The sequence below is a fragment of the Scyliorhinus canicula genome, chromosome 14 (assembly GCF_902713615.1).
Source record: "Scyliorhinus canicula chromosome 14, sScyCan1.1, whole genome shotgun sequence".
Taxonomy (NCBI): Eukaryota; Metazoa; Chordata; class Chondrichthyes; order Carcharhiniformes; family Scyliorhinidae; genus Scyliorhinus; species Scyliorhinus canicula.
Window position 1 is genome coordinate 84132604 of NC_052159.1, and position 20109 is coordinate 84152712.

Consider the following 20109-nt stretch of genomic DNA (forward strand, 5'->3'; position numbering starts at 1 on the left):
TTTTACTTAAACAATTAGATTTCAAGTTTAGAAGTGTCACCCAATTGTTATCTCTGATTATATTAAGTAGTTAACTAATTAAGGTATTTTATATCTCCCATTATCATCCCCATCTAGCGGGATAAAATCTTAAAACTCACCAATCACCTACCTACCAGCTACCAGGGGCTGAGAAAAAGATATAAATTGCAGCAAAATCCAAGCCAGTTTCCTGCTACAATAATTAACACTTATTTCTACTTTCAATTAATACCATGGAAAACTTATGGTGCAGAAAGAGGTCATTCAACCCATCATGTCTGCACCAGAGAAAAAACATTGCTCATTTTAATCTCGCTTTCCAGCGATGGTCTGTTGATCGACAGATAACTGCCACTGGCTTTTTAACCAGCTTGAAGTTTTAAAGTTCAAAGTCAGAATCTAAATTGCAACTTGAGTAAAACTTAGCAGCGATATCCCTCCTGCACCAAATTGCCAAGTTAGTACTTGTTCCTCCTTGCACTCATCATCACTACTCTGTGCTCCCACTCACAACCAAACCATTTGGGGATAAATATTTTCGGAACTTTATTCAGTCTTTAACCTTTATCTCTTATTCTTATTTTCTGTAAATGTGAGTTGCTGCTCCAATATTTACACATTTAGCCCAAAGCAATTGGCCGTTTAGCTATTTATTGTTCTTCACCTGATGTTTGGCATCACATCAATTGGCTTCAATTTTAGTTAATAAAAAAAACAGAATAACATTAAGGAAGTTTGAATTGAAACAGTTTTCAAAGAAACAAGGTTGATTCTTTAAAAAAAAACACCTTAAAGACTTTTGTAATAAATTACAATCAACAACAAAACAAGAGTCCAAGGTTAGCACCAATCTTGACATAATAAATTATATTTCCACATTCTGGATTTCTATTCTCTTAAAATTACAAAAGCAGCATCCAGAAAACCTTGGGAATATTCATTTATCTTAATATTTCAACCTCTTACACAAAATCTTGATATGCTCAAGACTTTCAAACATTTCATTTACACCACAGGTCTTATGAAACATATCTGGCTTTATTTGCAAATCCACAAGATGATGCAAAAGTATGAGAAATATGCATCCAAGTATCAATTACAATGCATTATTTATATTCAGTAAAGAATTTTATAGTGTACAATTCAAAATGGCTAATAGTAAGAAATATTAAGGCAATAATTCAAACCCAGTGCATGCTGAACTATTTCCGCTTGAAGGATATGTGAGAAACACTTTGCAGTTGGCACTTCCATAAAGTATATAGTGCACTGTTCCCATTTCTATGGGAATTCCTCCTTATGACAGTTTACAACAGGGTAAGAAAACAGTATGTAGGCAAAGGACAGGTATTTATACAGCATATTATAATCTCGCTCAAATGCATTCCAAAGAACAATATTGCGCTCTCATTTAAAGGCAAGATGCTCAATTTGATTTCCCCTCCCCCGCATTTACAGCATGCTGAGGGGTTGCAGTGGGTGGGGGAAGAGCACACAAAGATACATTATCAATTTGGGATTGGGATCAGAACTTTTCCTGTATGCACATTGGAGATACAGGGAATATAGAAATTATTTCACGAGAAGCCAGGAGGATATGCAGACCAATGTTCTATTTCTGACATGTTTGGGAAGTGCTCAAATTTGCATTCTTACTTTCCCTCCAATTTATTTGTGCAAAAGTATCTCATATAGGTATATACCAACCTACAGATAATTTTCCATGGCCACATCATTAAAAGAATGAACATCTGTGGGAGGAGAGACAAAGTACTTTGTTCAAAGTACTCACAAATGTAGCTTCCTCTACTGTAAATATATGTCAGAAGAGAGCAACATGAGGCTTGGATAAAATGCCTCTTGTTCAAACTGTCTGTCGGAATTTGTGTTTTGCTCATGTACATAAAGAAATGCTACTTGAATGAAAGAAAACTGACAATACTCAGGGAATCACATACCCAACATGAGTCACTGCTTTTGAAGCACATGAAAATACGGATATCATAGACATCATGCACAAAATAATTTCATATATTAGTCTAAAGTTTTACAAGTGCCAGCCTCAATACCCCAATTGTGACAAGCAGTTATTAGAAGCTGTATAATCAAATGCTGCTACTTTAAAATTCTGCCAAATAAAATCAACCTATAATGGGCAGCACGGTAGCATTGTGGGTATGGGCAGCATGGTAGCATTGTGGCTATGGGCAGCACAGTAGTATTGCAGATTATGGGCAGCACGGTAGCATTGCAGATATGGGCAGCACGGTAGCATTGCAGATATGGGCAGCACGGTAGCATTGCGGATATGGGCAGCATGGTAGCATTGTGGATATGGGCAGCACGGTAGCATTGTGGATATGGGCAGCATGGTAGCATTGTGGATATGGGCAGCACGGTAGCATTGTGGATATGGGCAGCACGGTAGCATTGTGGATATGGGCAGCACGGTAGCATTGTGGATATGGGCAGCATGGTAGCATTGTGGATATGGGCAGCACGGTAGCATTGTGGATATGGGCAGCATGGTAGCACTGCGGATAGCACAATTGCTTCACAGCTCCAGGGTCCCAGGTTCGATTCCGGCTTGGGTCACTGTCTGTGCGGAGTCTGCACATCCTCCCAGTGTCTGCGTGGTGTTTCCTCCGGGTGCTCCGTTTTCCTCCCACAGTCCAAAGATGTGCAGGTTAGGTGGATTGGCCATGATAAATTGCCCTAGTGTCCAAAATTGCGCTTAGTGTTGGGTGGGGTTACTGGGTTATGGGGATAGGGTGGAGGTGTCGACCTTGGGTAGGGTGCTCTTTCCAAGAGCCGGTGCAGACTCGATGGGACAAATGGCCTCCTTCTGCACTGTAAATTCTATGATAATGTTAACTGTTTCTTCAGCACAAAGGCTGCTTGACCTGCTGAGTAGTCCCAGTATTTTCCATTTTATTTAGTCTTGTTCAGTTAGCTGCCAACATTTTATGGTCAAACTCATGTCTTTCATTCACATCATACTGAAAATTTGGTTTATAGTACAGGTTTGCCAACCTCATGAAACATGTAAAATAACAAATGCTTAAATTAAAGAATCATGCAAAATCAGCAGGTTGTACGTAATGCATAGTAATGTACGTAATGTACATCATCTGTTGATGGCACCTCCATTTTCCACCTTGGGAGATGATAAATGAGATAAAGTAGCCACAAGCATTATTATAAAGATGGCAATTGTCAACAGCCTTTTGGCCTAGTAGAGTAAAAGTAAAGTCGCCATAGTCCCAGATGACCATAGGCTACTTTCCCCTTTTGAGGGGGGAGAGCTGACTTGTGGCGATTTAATCTGAGGATCACCACACCTCAGGCACACGGCAAGGTTGAAAAAGGTCTTCATGATGGCCTAGTACAGTTTATTTGGAATTGTCACATGTACCGAGGTACAGTGAAAACTATTGTTCTGTGTACAGTCCAGACAGATCGTTCCATACATAAAAAAAACAGATAGCATATGACAGATACACTGTCAGATACCAAATACAGGGACACAGACATCAAGTGAAGCATACAGAGTGAAGTACTACTTGTGGTGATTGTAGATCTGAGTAGATGCAATACAACTGAGAAAGCACTAGAGGGAGCACGGGAGAGCTATATATACACAGGGACAGGAAGTGAGGACACACTTCACGGAAGGCAGAACTCGTAGCAGGACACAGACACAGGCAGACAGCATTTGAGGTAGCCGTAAGTTAAGCTCTGAAGACAGAACGAATTCACAATAAAGCACCTTCTCCAACTTTGAGACTACGAGCTTTATTAAGACACGAGGAACAACACACTACTCAGTAGAGAAAATGCGTGGAGAGATCAGTTCAGTCCATAAGAGGGTCATTCAGGAGTCTGGTAACAGTGGGGTAGAAGTTTTTGTGTATGAAAATCAAGTCAGACTATAGTTTAAATTTTGAGCTAATATTAAGAATTTAAGACACTTTAAAACCACAAAATTAACAATTACCCTTGCTTAATTCACACTGAACTAGGCTGTCAAGGTGTTTCTTCTTTGGGCTTTTTGCATTATCTGTCTGGATAGAATAGGCTCTGCCGTCTGCAAACATAAAGCATTTTCAATTTCCAGTGAAAAACTTGGAAGAGACCAAATGGAGTGTTTGCAGCTGCAATCCTTCACACCAATTCTCAGTTGGAATTTTGCAACGGTGAAGAGATGCTGTTCCATCACAATAAATTTAATTTCAAACTGATTACAGAACGAGGGAATATTGGAGACCATGAAATAAGAGAAAGACTGCATTAATTCAAATATTTTATGTCTAGTACCAAGCCAAAAGTAATCTCTGTCACAAGTAGGCTTACATTAACACTGTAATGAATGTGCTGTGAAAAGCCCCAAGTCGCCACATTCCAGTGCCTCTTCGGGTACACGGAGGGAGAATTCAGAATATCCAAATTACCTAACAGCACGTCTTTCGGGACTTGTGGGAGGAAACCGGAGCGCCCAGAGGAAACTCACGCAGACTGGGGAGAACGTGCAGACTCCGCACAGACAGTGATCCAAGCCAGGAATCGAACCTGGGACCCTGGAGCTGCGAGGCAACAGTGCTAACCACTGCTACCGTGCTGCCCAAACACACTGACATCACTTTTCAACTGAATCTCAACTTGATCACTTCGATCATGTGATTTTGATTCAAGGCAAAATTTCACAAGCAGAACTTTATGCATCCGTTTTACTCAACAATTAACCCATATAGACAAATCTTAAATACTTCAATCGTTTTCACTCTATTAACGCCACTTGCATGCAATGAATTGTTGAGCAATAAACACTGAAGTATGGAAGGGAAATGATGTTATTTCAGCACTCTGTTACATCTGGAGATTTGGGAAATCAGTAATATAAGTAAACATTTAGGCAGCTGAAAATGAGATTGTGCTGGTAAAATTACACCCATGTACCATGACTGGACTGGACACCTATCCAGAGAGCAAAAACAAAACACGCACAATCTATATTTCTACTTGTCCTACCAAGAAGTCATGCAGTTGTGTGATTTGTTGCAAAGTGGCAATTATCTATTTATTTTCTTTGCATGGGAATATTGCATGACAGAGTAAGGAATATTCAAAGGAAAGAATTGCTTGATAAAGATCTGATCACAGATGTCTCGTTCAGTTGTAAAGAATAATAAAGCTAATGTCAAATCAGCAGAAAACAGTAATGCCACATGTAAAGCATCAAATTTTATCTGTGCATCAAATGATCAACTTTATTCTAGTGCTGGGAAATGTTTTTTTTACTCTCAGTTTCCAACCTCAGTGTCAGCAACATTGGATAACTGTCTAGAGCAATGCATCTCAAACTATCTGATGTGGTGTACCGGCAGTTTTTTTTTTCAATGTGCCAGGGACCGGTAAACGAAACAAGCCAATCCAGGATTACTGTCTCTTTCTTTTCTGGAAACACTCCAAATACCAGCAGACGATGGCTCGAGTACCGGCACCGGTACGCGTACCACACTTTGAGAAGCACTGGTCTAGAGTACGCCATTAGAATAAGAGGGGAGGGAAATAAGACAAAGGATATGGTGCCATGGGAGGGAAGAACACGGATAATATAATGTAAAAACATGAATCATCTTGATCAGCGCCGACCCTAGGGTTGCTGGCGCCCCGGGCAAGCTGAACTTCGGCGCCCTTCGGGGGGCCCGGGGGGGCGGAGGGAAGGGGGGGCCCGGAGTGACCACCGGCGAGCCTGGATCCATCCGCCATGTTTGTGCGGGGCGGCCCGAGGGAGGGCGTCCACCGCGCATGCGCTGGTTGGCAACGGCCCAACTGCGCATGCGCGGTACCCGAGTCTTTTACGCGGCGCCCCTAGCACATGGCGCCCCGGGCGACTGCCCGAGTTGCCGGTACCTTGAGCCGGCCCTGACCTTGATCCTGTCCCGCTATTCTGTTAGATCATGGTCATGTGGATCCCAACTCGATTTACCCACCTCTACCTTTTTGATTATCTTATTTAGAGAATATCAAACTCCGTTTTGAAAGTTTCAACTGACACAGCAACCATAGTTTTTGGGAGAGAGAACTTCGGGTTTTAACCAAGTTTATGTGCAACAATTTCACTTCTAAATGGCTTAACTCGAATTTTAAATTTATGTCAATGCATTCCACCAGAGAAAATAGTTGTCTGTGACTACCGTATTGAAAAATCACTACACTGGTCCCCCCCTCCCCCTCTCCGACTGAAATCGCTCCACAGGTTTTCTCTCTCTCTTGCCCCCCCCCCCAACATCTCAACTCAAAATGGAATACAAATCAAGTTTAAGCAGCTTGTCCACAACTTAGCCTTTTAAACCTGGTATCATTCTGGGGTACCTACGTCGGACTCCCAAGACCAGTATACCTTTAGTGAATTTGTACTCAAAACCTTATCAGACTCTGCATTCAGTTATGTACAATTGCTGCATGACTTCATCCCTTTTGAATTGTAATCCTTTTGAGATAAAGGCTAATATTCCATTTGCTTTATTTAATACTTTTATTACCTGTGCATTAACATTTAGGGATCTGTGCACATGGACACAGAAAATATTTTTGCTCCTCAACTGTCACTAGACACTCACCATGAAGAAAATATATAGAACATAGTCTGCTGTGTCTTATTTGGATCATAAGAACATGGCCTCACAACTCTCCATAATGAAGTCCAAATGCCAACTCATTCAATCTATGTCCCACTGAAATGTCTTGCTTTAATCTATACACCATACTGTACTTCCTAACATAACGCCATTTGCAAACGTGAATATACATCTCCTTATTCCTTCACCTATGGAAAAAGTAAGGTTTTAGTATGGATCCGGAGGAGGGAAATGCCACATCATGTCCTGCCAATCAGAGAACATTGTCCTGTCACTTTCTTGCTCCCCAGTGTCACATTTGGAGAGGGGTACCCTCTCCAGGTTAGAATCAATAAGACCTGCTAACTTCAGCACAGCTATTTTAAATGCCCAGCATGAGCCACGCAGGGGCCAACCCCCAACTAAGTACACCCCACCCACAGTATTCCCCATCCCCTACCTGCACATGACTCTCCGCACCACACCAACCCGTCCCCCACCCACCCACCAAAGTTCCTGGAGCAGACCCCCACCCAAGGTGGCCTGACTGCCCCTGATGTCCGAATTCCCCCCTTATGTCTGGCTCCCTCTACATCAACCCCTCTCCCAACGTCTGACCCCAACTTGTGTCTAACTCCCACGTCCAACCCTACAGTCTCCATCCCAGGCACTTACCTTCTCCCTGGCCTGTTACTTTCAACGGGACATTTAAAGTAACCTGCTTTACAGCAGCTAGTGCCATTAGAAAAAAAGGAGGGTCCATGTCCTCCCTTTGCTCTGCTTCTTTTACACTTTGATTCTGGAGCCAGGAACCTGGTGTGCTGCTCAGGAAGGTCAGACAAAGCAGGTGCTCACAAATAATTGTAAGTCAGTACGGAGTGGCAATTAACACAGGCCATAAGGTTGTCTCCAATTACCTGTAACTCAATTTTTGCTAATAATCTTGTGCAGAACCGTTATCAAATTTCTTCTGTATGTCCATATCGACAACATTCATAGGCATTCCCCTATTCACCATATTATTGGTCACCTCAAGAAATTCAGCAAAATTAGTCAGGCATTCTATGAAAAGTTCATACACTGCGAACTGCCCTGAAACAGTGGTATTCCCAAGATACTCCCAGGAATCACCAGAATACAACCAACTTTCTTAAAATTATTGCTGTCTTAAAATTCGTTACATTGAAAGATTTACTGTAAGTTGAACTATTTTTTCCATTTCAGTCAATCAAGATCAACTTACATCTGGCATATTTGTAGCAAATACAGTTGGACAATAAAAAAAGGATTCCACTACAAAACAAATGAAAACATTTTTGATATTATTGATATTCATTTTTCGGATGAATCCTGTGAAGCTTCAGCTTTTTGAAACAATCAAAACTTTTGAAGACCGATACTGTATAAATGGTCAAATAGATCACTGTTGGTAGCAAAGCCTTTCCAATGTTGAAAAAAGATTGAGGTAACATAACACCTTACCTACAACAGCTTTTTTTTTTTTATTAAATAATGCAGAGTTATTTTATCCATGCACAGGATTTTTGGAATCAAGAGATGTAACTTGGACCTAGCTGGTAACAAAATTTCAGTGAAAGCTGCTCTTTATTTGAAAATCCACCAAATTTTCTCCTAACATACATTTTTCTTTTAAACAAAATATATTCTGCAAAGACAATGCAGCAAAATTTTGCAAAGTTCATGTACTGAATTGCCTTAAGCTCAAACTGTCCTTCACACCACTAATGTGAACAGAGTTTATGTTATATACAGTGAAGCACCGATCAACAGCGCTTTGTGTTACTCTTTATCTTCCTTTACTTTTAAAAAAAATCTACACAAACTATTCCCTCATATCCAACTTTGTGTAAACAAGTCTTCTCAGAACCAATCAAATGAAGACACCATGTGTGGACATTTAAACAAATATTTCTAGTGTTCTGAGATCTGCATATGATTTGAAGTCCTATGGAGGTAGAGGATCTTTGTGAACTGAAGGCAATTCTTTACATTCTAGTCAGGAAAGGCAGCATTAGACTTGGATGTAAAATAATGACATGCTGAGCATAGAAAGGCCTTCCCATTTCTGCTAATGCCAAAATATAAAAGTAGTGCTTTGCAAGTCAATAACTGTTCCATTGCAAAATCCTAGGCACAGAATTAACTACATTGATTAATACATTATTCATTCTAAGTCCCATACAAATGCAAGATTGTGATTCTGCCTACAAATAATTGTACAAGGGATAAGTAAACTGATTTGTAGAATATTTAGTGCTCCATCTTTCATTAACTGCATTTTCCATTCAAACTCATGTTTTCATCCAACTGATGAACCATGCACATCCATATTAATCCTCACAGGAAGCATCTGATGCAATATTGTTACTTAGTCTGATGGTCATAAATAAATACAATCATAGTACACAAGGAATGTCTACTGCAAACTTGAATAAAAAGTAAAATTCTGAATTAATAATTTTAGCATGATTATTTTGTGATGGAAGAAAAACTGATGCTTGGTGAACATAGAAAAGTTACACAATTTACTGCTGCTTTTCAAAGAATACCTCACCAAATCCTGATAAGTTACAATCCAGCAGCTCTTACCATACGTCTTCGCAAATCTTACTCGTTCTTCAAGCCGTCATTTCTAAATCAATGAAAGTTTCATTCAGCATGAGAACATAATTCTTTGCTGCATTGTAGAGCATTATTGGTTGGAACAATTTAAAATCTTGGTTGAATCAGTCATCACCCAGTCAAAATAAGCTTTTTCATCTGCTGCTGAAGTTTGTACATCAACATTTGCTTTCCAAAAAGCCTTTCCACTTGGTCAATCCACCATTTTGTTTATTATCCATACTGAGATCATCCTGATGGAAGATAGTTTCACAAACAGCGAGCATTTTGCATGAAGAATAAAATTTGCTGCTTAGCACTCATCTTCTCAGAATGGATCCATTTGATGCCATTACATAAACTGTATCTGGAAAAAAGACAAAACAGAAAACAGTAGCAGATAAGAACTATTCGGCAAACCAGATTTCTATACAGTATAACAGTACCTTGAAGATTTCTTAAAAATAAGATTAAAGTCCAGCCTAAAAATGTAAATTCATCAATCAAAAAAACAATAAACTTTTGAATGACAAATCAGTTTTAACATACAAGATATGAATACCCTGCTCAGGTTATCTGTTGATCATGTAGTGCAAAATTATACAGGCAATTTGTGAAAGAAGAAAATGAAAGAAGTTACAGATAGGGACAAAAATGAATTAATAGCAAGACCTTAAGGCTTCAAATGGTCTTTATTAATAAAAAGTGAATTGCATTATGGAGGAATCTTTGGATAGACAACGGCACAAAGTCAGAGTTACAAATATTCTCTGTTAATTGTTCTCTAGAACAAGAGACACTGCATCAATAGATGGCACTATGTGTATTTGAAAATCTTAATTTTTGCACAATTAGACACATTTGAAGCTTTTTCTAGTTGTTGGTCAGTGGAAAAATTAGCAACCTACATTTGAATTAACTAACAGGGCCCACTTTTATAATAATTTGTTTGTTGGGCTATTAATTCCACAAACAAAAAAGCTGCAAGCCAACCAATGCACTTAACAAACCATACACAAAAGTAAACTAACCTGTATTATAAGGACATTACAAATCTCTACAAAGCGCAAGTGCACCACAATATCCATGCAATAGGATTGTTTTGGCATAATTTTGTGGGATAACCAAGTACTACAACAGCACTGCTAACATAGCTGGCTTTGTTTGATGGTTTTTAGGTACCATCTGAAAACCGCTCAACATTCCACAAACAAAATATTCACACACTTATTACTCCATGAATACCTGGTCTGTTCTACAAGAAGTCCTTGAGAGAGAGCTCTGCAAACGGATCCTTTCCAGGAGCTCTAGGAGGACTTTGATTAGAAGGGCTCGAGGCTGTAGGCAACTATTTCAGAAGGCGAAGAAAGAACGTGAAAGCAGAAAATGCGAAGAATAGAACACAAGAATTCAGTGACAGCAATGCAGAAATTGGTATTTTAGCAATGACAGCCACATTTATAAGGATTCAATTTTTGTGCAAGAGTAACTATGCAGATTGACTTTTAAAATTAATTATTGCAGTTTAGGAACTAAGAAGTTAGAAACTCATTTTTAAACAGAATGATTTGAATTTAAGAGAAAGGTGTTAGCACAGAAGTGAGATTAATCAAACTATTAGTGTAAATTATATATGTAATGCCGTTTCATTTCCTGACTAAATCTATCAAAACATGTACCAATAGACACTTCGAATTTAATAGCTGATGGTTTGAAACACATGAACTGTTAATTTTTAATAGATTTGATGCACATAATTTAAGGGTATTTAAATGGCACAATATTTTTTTCTAATTAACGGGCAATTTAGCATGGCCAATCCACCTACCCTGCACACCTTTGGGTTGTGGAGTTGAGAACCACACAGACAGTGCGAGAATGTGCAAACTTCACATGGACAGTGACCCGTGGCTAGGATTGAACACGGACCCTCGGCACCATGAGGCAGCAATGCCAAACACCACCATGCCACCCCTTAAATCGCACAACAATATACCATGCCAGGAAAATCATGAAGTGACACTATGCATCTCCTTAGAAGGAGGGATGATGGGGAAATAAAGTTAAAGAGATACTAGATACTGTGCATCATTTTGACTACACTGTTTTATGTGGTGCAGGAGGAGACAATCAAACAGGAATGTTATGTGCAAGATTTCTAACAAAAGCAATTAATGCTACATAAACTGATAAAAATAAAAAGATCACTATCTGTTTGACGATGGTTTTGAAAGAAATACAAATAGACCAAAGTGACAATAACTTGCAATTACATAACTCCTTTAACACTGAAAAGAGTCTCAAGAGCTTCACAAGTTGTAATGAGAAACAAAAATTGATCGTGAGCTAAAACCAGAATAAAAAGCTTGGTCAAATAGGGTTTTGAAGGTGATAAAGGAGGGAGGGAGGGATGGAAAGCCTGAGCAATTTTGGAGGAAACTTTGCATAGGGATAGAATGGGTGAAGACAAAATTCTGAATCACGAGGCAAATTAAATAAAATGATTTGCAAGGTGGGTTGGACGGTTAGATATTGAGGAGCTGACATGGGTGAAACCATTTAGAAATGAAAACACAGGGATGAAATATTTTATACTGAAGCATTAGAGTAGCAGGAGACACCATAGCTCAGGAAGGACAGAAACGATGGGTGAACAAGTATGGGCAGGAAAGTTTAAAACGACCTGAACGTCAAAGGATGGGAGGTCAGCCAGCGGCTGGACAGCACTGAAATTGTCAATCTTGTAAGGGGTCTAGTTTGAGGGCAATGGTGACGGCAGCGTTGCCAATGGCTGCGAGTAGGTATTCAAGGAGCTCGGTGGTACACCACAGTGATGATATGGAATCAGTTGAGGAGGCATTTCAGGATGGAAGGGATGTCGGTGCCAACGCCGCTGTTCGAGAATCATGAATTTGAGCGGGGGGGGCGATGGATAGTGTATACAGGAGGTGGAGGGAAGTGGGGCTGGTCAAGGTGAGGCATCTGTATTTGGAGGAAGGGTTCGCCAGTCTGGAGGAGCTACGGGAGAGCGTAGAGCTGCCGAGGGGGTGGGAATTCAGGCATCTGTCGGTTAGGGACTTTGCGCGAAAGGTCTGGAGGGGGTTAACCTAGGTTGCCGGGATACACCCTGCTGGAGCGACTGCTGCTCCCGCATGTGGAAGGGGAAGGAAGAATTGGGGATATATACGTGGTTCGGGGAGCAGGGTGGCGAGTGGGTGGTGAAGATCAAGGAAAAATGGGAAGCGGAGTTGGGAGGGGAGATCAATTGGAGAGCATGGAGTGAAGGACTGCGTAGGGTAATCGGGACCACCTCCTGTGCAAGGATGAGCCTGATACAGTTTAAGGTGGTGCACAGGGTGCATATGACTCGGGTGAGAATGAGTGGGTAACAGTTGAGTGTGAGGGTGTGGGCAGGGCCAGCAACACACGTACATTTTTAGGGGTTGCGAAAAATTGGGAAGACTCTGGGCGGGTGTGTTCACGGTCTTAGCCAGGATAGTGGAGGAGGAGGTGGCAAAGATCCCTTTGATGGCAATATTTGGGGTCTCAGAGAAGCCGGAACTCATGGAGAGGAGGAAGGCCGATGTCTTCACCTCTCTGATTGCACGGCGGCGAATTTTGCTGGAGTAGCGGTTGGCATCGCCACGGGGGAGGTAGCGGTTTGGTTGGATGATCTGTACGACCTCCTGCGATTAGAGAAGATAAAGTATGAGTTAAGGGGCTCTGCAGGGGGGTTTGAGGAATGTTTGTGACCATGTTTGAGGGGCTGTTCATCGCCGGGGGGGGGGGGGGGAAGTGAAAAAGAGGAAAAATCTGCACAGACTGCATAGTTGATTGTAGGGGAGCATGTTTCCCGGGTGTTTGTTACTGTAACCTTCTTTTGATAATAAAATACATTTTTTAGAAAAGGTTGAACTTGTCAAGTCTGAAAATGACACGTCAGAACCAAGAGATTCAGCAGGTGGGATGCTGGGGATCAGTGGGAGAAAGAGCAGAATTAGTAGCAAGGTTACAGACGTTGTTGCAGAATCCAAAGACGAGCTCTTCAATCTTTATAGTGTTTAATTGAAGGAAATTGCAGCTCATCCAAGATTGGCACAGAATCAGTGGGAGAAGCCTCGAGAGGTGGCTGAGAAATACAAACAGGCATCATGTGGAAGCTGAACCACTTTGGATGACAACAAGAAGCTTCCATATATAGTTGAAAAAAGGGGAGCAAAGGATCCTCGAGAGGACTTGAGGTAACAATGCAAATGGGTGGAGAGCAGGGAAAGGGATTCTTCGAGATGCAGTGGCTATGGTTGATAGGCAACAGTGCAGTCTTACTGAGCTGGATAACAGAGGAGAGGTGATGAAGGAATATGGTGTGGTTCCACACCAAGGTAGTCATGAGGTTCAAATTGTGGGAAAGAGTAGGAATTCAGGAAACAAAATTTTGAAGCATTTTGAAAGAAAGGGAGAGGAGAGAGAGGTCAAAGGTGATGAAAAGGAGAAGGTTAAAACAGCTGTCTGCAAAGAGGGAGCTAGTTCCTGAGGAGAAAAAAGCATTTACAATCTAACCCACCATGGCAACCAGGAAGAAATGTTTAGTGATCAACAATTTAGTGGAATGGAACCATGTAACAGGAAGGGGGTCACAGCAATCACCCACTACAATGGCTCCTATGCTGGCAGGTTTGTAATTTTGTCACTTCTGGTATGTAATTGATCATGTGAATAGTGCACATTATAAAACTGATTACTTTCCAGAATTGAGGAAGACATCTTTAGACTTCCCCTTGCAGCTATTATTGTGCAGTTTGTTTCAAAGTTAACAGTTTGACCAAGATCCATGGCAGTTCAAATCCATTTGGTCTCGGAAGGGAATTCATTTTGTAGGCCAATTGATCATTTTTAATTTGTCAGTTTATATTTTAATCTTAGTTTCAGGAAGAAACTAAAGAAATGTTTTATTGTGGAGAACTTAAAGACAAACGCATAACTACAATCCTTGTTACATGTTAGCTCACTATCCATTGTTTCATTCACCATTTACGAATTATATCACAAAGTTAACACCATAATTTTTTTTTTTTTTAAATTTAGATTAGCCAATTATTTTTTCCAATTAAGGGGCAATTTAGCGTGGCCAATCCACCTACTCTGCACATTTTTGGGTTGTGGGGGCGAAACCCACGCAGACACGGGGAGAACGTGCAAACTCCACACGGACAGTGACCCAGAGCCGGGATCGAACCTGGGACCTTAGCGCCGTGAGGCGGTTGTGCTAACCACTAGGCCACCGTGCTGCCCTTTAACACCATAATTTAAGCAAACTTTGTGGTTGCAACACAGAAATCTCTGAAGAAGTAGGGCACTGTAGAAATGCAATGCTAAACTTGTACCTGTCACAATGTGGAGCCTGTAATGTCCCTCAGCACACTGCTTAGTAAGAATGGTGTCACATTTATAAATTTCATTAAATATCAAACAAAACTATAACCAGAATCCCTACCTCAGCAACAAGCATGTAAATGCACTGACCTAAAAGGCCATCTGATATGAGCAAAATCTTTACGTTAATTAAGGGATCCTAGAGGGCAGCAGGGTGGCATGGTGGTTAGCATTGCTGCCTCATGGCGTTGAGGTCCCAGGCTCAATCCCAGCTCTGGGTCACTGTCCGTGTGGAGTTTGCACATTCTCCCCATGTCTGCGTGGGTTTCGCCCCCACAACCCAAAGATGTGCTGGCCACGCTTAATTGCCCCTTAATTGGAAAAAATGAATTGGGTGCTCTAAATTTATTTTTAAAAAGTGATCCTAGAACTAGGCTTCCTAAATTATATACAAGTCAATCTACAGTTCAAATCATAAACTTAGAAAATCTTAACAGTCTATTCTCGTGAGGTGATTAAATGGACTTCAAACATACTGGGACACAACTAAACTTAGAAGCTTTCCCAGGAACAACAAAAATAAGGCCAACTTAGCTTGGTTTGATCTTGCCAACTGTGTGAATGAGCAAATTTAATATAAACCAAATGAACTAAAAACGTGACAATAGTTAAGACACTGATATGGGTAATACAAGGCCATTGCCAGCATCCTTCTATAGTAGTACAGGCTTTGAAGTAAGACAGCACTGAGATGCTTAAATGCAATTACCAAACTCTAAAGACTATGTATAATTGAGCTATATAGGACACAAAGTCCCTGGTCTATGATGAATAAACTGATGTCAACCAGGATGGCTCATCTCAAGGGGAAAATACAGTAGTCCCCCGTTATAACGCGGGTGTTCGGGTCCAAGACAGCCACCCGCGTTGTAACCGAGCCGCGGATATCCAAGATGGCGGATATCGAAATGAATGAACGAGAGGAAACATCGCTGACTATGCTGAACATTGCTGAATGGAAGGGCGTTTTAAATAAGAAACAGCAAAGTTCGTTCAAGTCTTAAATCAAGTTTTAAATGTATTAAAATATATACAATAATATACAGTATACATACAATAATATACTTAAAATTGTACTTACACGCATATTTTTAAAAATCATTTTAAAAAGTCTGAGTTTCCTCTGGCACATCCCCTTCCTCATCTTGACTTGTGCTTGTCTCTGGAGGTTCTTCAGGTGCAGGATGTATATCGGGTCGAAGTCTTGCTGCTCTGTGTATGCTATGAGCCACTTCAGGTGCGTGATGGCATCCGAGTGGCTCTTTGCCACTGTGGGCTGGGGTTCTTCTTCTTCTTCTGCCTCCTCTTGGGTGACCTGGTCGATGATCTCCTCCTCTGTGAATGTTTCTGCGGGTGCCATGTCATCCTCTGCTGCTGCCCACCTGTCCACCCAATCCTGGAGTGTTAGGTTCTCATCCAGTTGGTCCTCTAGCCTCTCCCCAGCTGCCCTGATCTCTGCTTCAGTAAAGCCTACGAAATCCTCTTCATCCGGGTAATGTTGGGGTCGTGGGAGTGCTGCTCCTAGGGCCTTGTTCCAGCAGTTGGCGATGGTCTTCTCTGTCACAGCTCCCCAGGCCTTCCCTGCCAGATAACAGGCATCCTTGATGGTGATGGCTTTCAGGTAATCTGGGACAGTGAGAGGAGAGTCTATCATTTCCAGGATCAGTTCCTTTTTGTACACAGACTTGAAGGTCTGAATGATGCCAGCATCACATGGCTGGATCTTGCTGGTGGTGTTCTTTGGGAGATAGAGCACTTGGATCTGCCCATCCCTGGTCTTGAGAACATCTCCCTGAGGGTGGGCTGAGCAGTTGTCCAGTAGGAGTGTGGCCTTCTGCGGTAAGTTGCGGGCTCTAAGGTGGTCCCTGACACTGGGTACGAAGAACTTGAAGAACCACTCCTCAAATAAGGAAGCTGTCATCCAGGCTTTGCCAGAGTTCCGGTAGGTAATGGGTAGGTTCTCCATGTTGATGTGGTGAAAGCATCTAGGAGACTTGAATTTGCCCACAATCAATGGCTTCAGCTTGTGTGTTCCCGTGGCATTGCTGGCAAACAGGATGGTGAGCCTGTTCTTGGCTTGCTTGTACCCCAGAGTCTTGTGGGCATTATCCTTGACAGCTAGGGTCTTGTCAGGCAGCATCTTCCAGTAAAGCCCTGACTCATCTGCATTGTAGAGTTGCTCTGGGGTCAGCTCCTCTTGCACCATGTAGTTCTTGAGGATGTCGGGAAAGGCTGCTGCAGCTCCTGAGTCGGCGGATCTCTGTTCACCACTGATGGTAACTGCACCTATCCCATGTCTTTTCTGGAACCGATGGAGCCAACCCTTGCTGGCTACGAAATTGCTGTCCTCTGGGTGGAGCTGGTGATGGAACTTCTCAGCCTGAGTCCTGATGATAGGTCCAGATAGGGGGGTGTCACCAGACTGTTCCTGGACAAACCAGGTGAACACAGCCTTCTCTAAGTTACTGTCACTAGCGTTCCTTGCCTTTTTCCTGCTAAGCCCTTCACTCTGAGAAACTGTCCCAACATATGCTCTTAAATTGGGCTCATCTTTCACCCACCCACGGAGGGTTGACTCTGGTACACCAGTCTCTCTGGATAATTTTGCCTTCGTTTCCCCGTTTCGAAGCCGGTCTATCAAATGTATCTTTTGACTCACTGAGTAAGACTTGCGCTTAAACATTTTGAACGACAGCAACTGAACTCGAAGATACCTGCACTGGAAAAGGTATCCCTTTTATGGCTGTGTAACTGGGCTAATCGGTCGCGGCTACTCATCGCGGCTAATCGTTCTACAGTACAGTGATCATCGCTGCTAATCGGTCTAATCATCGCGGGTAATAATCGCTGCTAATCGGTCTAATCATCGCGGCTCAAAAAGGTGCTGTTTCAAAAAGAGTTTAAAATGAGTCAAGTAAGTTGGGGTCCATAAACCCCCCCGCCGTATATCGCGAACCGCGGTATTGCGGGGCGCGTTATAACGGGGGACTACTGTAGTCATTTCTACTGCTGATCATAATCATGTGGCCATTGCTGGGAAGTGCCCTTGTTTGGAATTGGCTATGATATTGTCCATCATTAAACAACTTAAGTATGCAGGCTCCAGCATGAACAAGACTGCTTGGATAAGCTATTGGAGGTTGACTGGTGCGAATAGAACTGTACACATCAGGAGTTGGTGTATTTAAGAAATCACCAAAAGACAAAAGAAAGTAAGGCGCTGGAACAAAACTAATCAATTGTATAAAAAGTGTTTCTGCAGGAAACCTTTTGAAAACTTCAGTGGCACTTAAACATCCAGTTCTGCTACTATAGCATGCCCATGTTGCCCGTCTCAGAAATGCCACTGGGAGAGGAATAGTATTCAGAACATTGGTCAATCAGTGTTGGGCTTGCATATTTAAATGGGGAGTTGCAGGAGGTCAATTACACATCTTGTTGCAGCAAGAATAAGACACCAAAATGGATCAAAACAAAAACCAGTAGGGAAGGAGCATACATTTTATTTGCACCATACCAGCAAGAGGACAGCCAGGAAAAAGTTTAGTACTTAGTATACCCGCAGCAGTTAGTATAGTCAATCCCATCCCATCATCAAGACAATGACTTGCACCTCTATTGTCTACAAAAATACCATTATAGTCTACAAAAATATACTCTTCTCACCCCACCTAATTTCCCCAATCTTCTTCAACCTCATTTCCCCTGTATTGAGTCCTGCCTAACCGTAACCTTAGTGATAGTAAACCTTCAGTAGGGGGAGGGGTAGTAGTAGGGGGTGACCAGGGGTTGGGGCATGGCATAAGGGTAAACCACCTTGCTGCACACCCCACTGACCACCCATCGTGGCCCATTGTTGCGTAGAGTGACATGGCCGTAGGGTACACCCACCCAATCCACCCCTCACCACCAACGCCCATGGTAGCCCCCACAGGAGAGCCCTGGATGAAGGCTACAGAGCTAATAGGTCTGCCTTTCACCCCCTGCAGACAATTAAACCAGAAATGGTTGCCACCACCCTAGCCGTCACTGCCCTGGGGAGCACACCGAGGCTGTATGAGCAGGAGCTGCTCGGGAGAGGACCCTGCAGCAGCGGAGTTTGCCCAGAGGAACAGGGGCCAGCCGGTGAGGATGGAGTGCCGCTCAACAGGCCAAGGAGAAGGTGGGAAGGAACCACTGCATGAGGCCTCATGTGTACCAGCAGCACCTGTCATTCCAGGACCTGCCGAACCAGGCATGCCGTCAGGAGACTCCGGCTGAGCAAGGAGGCCGTACAGCATATCTGCCAGATGATGGTGCACCCGGAACCGCGGGGCTATAGGGGAGGACACCCCCTCCTGGTGGCCGTCAAGGTGACAGTCGCCCTGACCTTCTCCACGGGGTCTTTCCAGGTGCCGAGTCAGGACCTATCAGGGATCTCACAGAGTTTGGTGCACACGTGAAACGGCACCGTCGCAGAGACCCTATATGCCCGGTCAGCACAATATAACAGCTTCAATGTGGACCGAGACAACCAGGATGCCGAGGCAGCGGGGTTCACCACCATCGCTGGGATGCCCCAGATCCAGGGGTGATCGACTGGATGTCCCCCTACGAGCACCAGCGTAAGAGGGGATGGTCTTCACAAACTGAAGTGGGTACCACTCCATGAACATGCAGCTGGTGTGTAACCACGATATGCACATTCTGCACATCTGCGCCTGATACTCAGGCACCGTGCTGGACGCCTTCATCCTGGCTCACTGGATAGCTCCTAACACCTTCGAGTCGCATTCCCCAGTGAGGGATTGGCTCTTGGGCAACAGGGGTTATCAGCTGCAGTCGTGGCTGATGAAGCCTATCGTGAGGCCACAGATCGACACGGAGACCTGCTACAACACCCATGCCACGACCAAAGCAGTGATCGAGCAGTGCTTTGTCCACCTAAAGATGCAAATCAGGTGCCTGGACCACTCTGGAGGTGTCCTCCAGTATGGAACTAGGAAAGTCTCCCACATCATGGTCTGCTGCATCCTCCGCAATATGGCATGACAGAGGGGCGACATGTTGGAGTAAGGGGATGAATCCCAGAGGGGATGGGATGAGGGGGAGGAAGATTTTATTTGGAGGCTCTCTTTTGTCCTAATCATAGGCCTGTAAAAAAAAATCTCCAATCATCACTTATTAATCATTTCAAAAACAGGAATGTGAGCATTCTAACATTATTGACATGTGCACAGAGCGGTGGCTACTGGCAGGCTGGGCACAGCAGAGCAGAGCAGAGCCTGTGGGTTTACGCACACGTGCAGACCAGTATATTGTGCATGTGCAGACAGCCATCAGATACCACTTTGTGTTGGTGAGAGACAGTGTTAAAACATATATTTCTCAATTTTAATTCAAGAGAAAGTGCTTTTTTTGCTGATGAAAGGTC

General features: G+C 42.8%; 1 protein-coding gene across 18 annotated transcripts in view; it reads right to left on the bottom strand.

The window, feature by feature from the left end:
- Nucleotides 1-8119: 8119 nt before the first annotated feature.
- picalma (phosphatidylinositol binding clathrin assembly protein a) overlaps nt 8120-20109 on the bottom strand; it is a 161830-nt gene continuing 149840 nt past the window's right edge. For 16 of the 18 annotated variants that reach the window (XM_038818475.1, XM_038818477.1, XM_038818481.1 and 13 more), the window contains 2 exons: nt 10509-10611; nt 8120-9630 (listed from right to left, as the gene is read on the bottom strand). In XM_038818475.1, the coding sequence (XP_038674403.1) occupies nt 10519-10611 (93 nt within the window). In that variant the 3' untranslated portion in view covers nt 8120-9630; nt 10509-10518. The remainder of the gene's footprint in view (nt 9631-10508; nt 10612-20109) is intronic. The other 2 variants (XM_038818483.1, XM_038818485.1) reach the window with 1 other exon arrangement.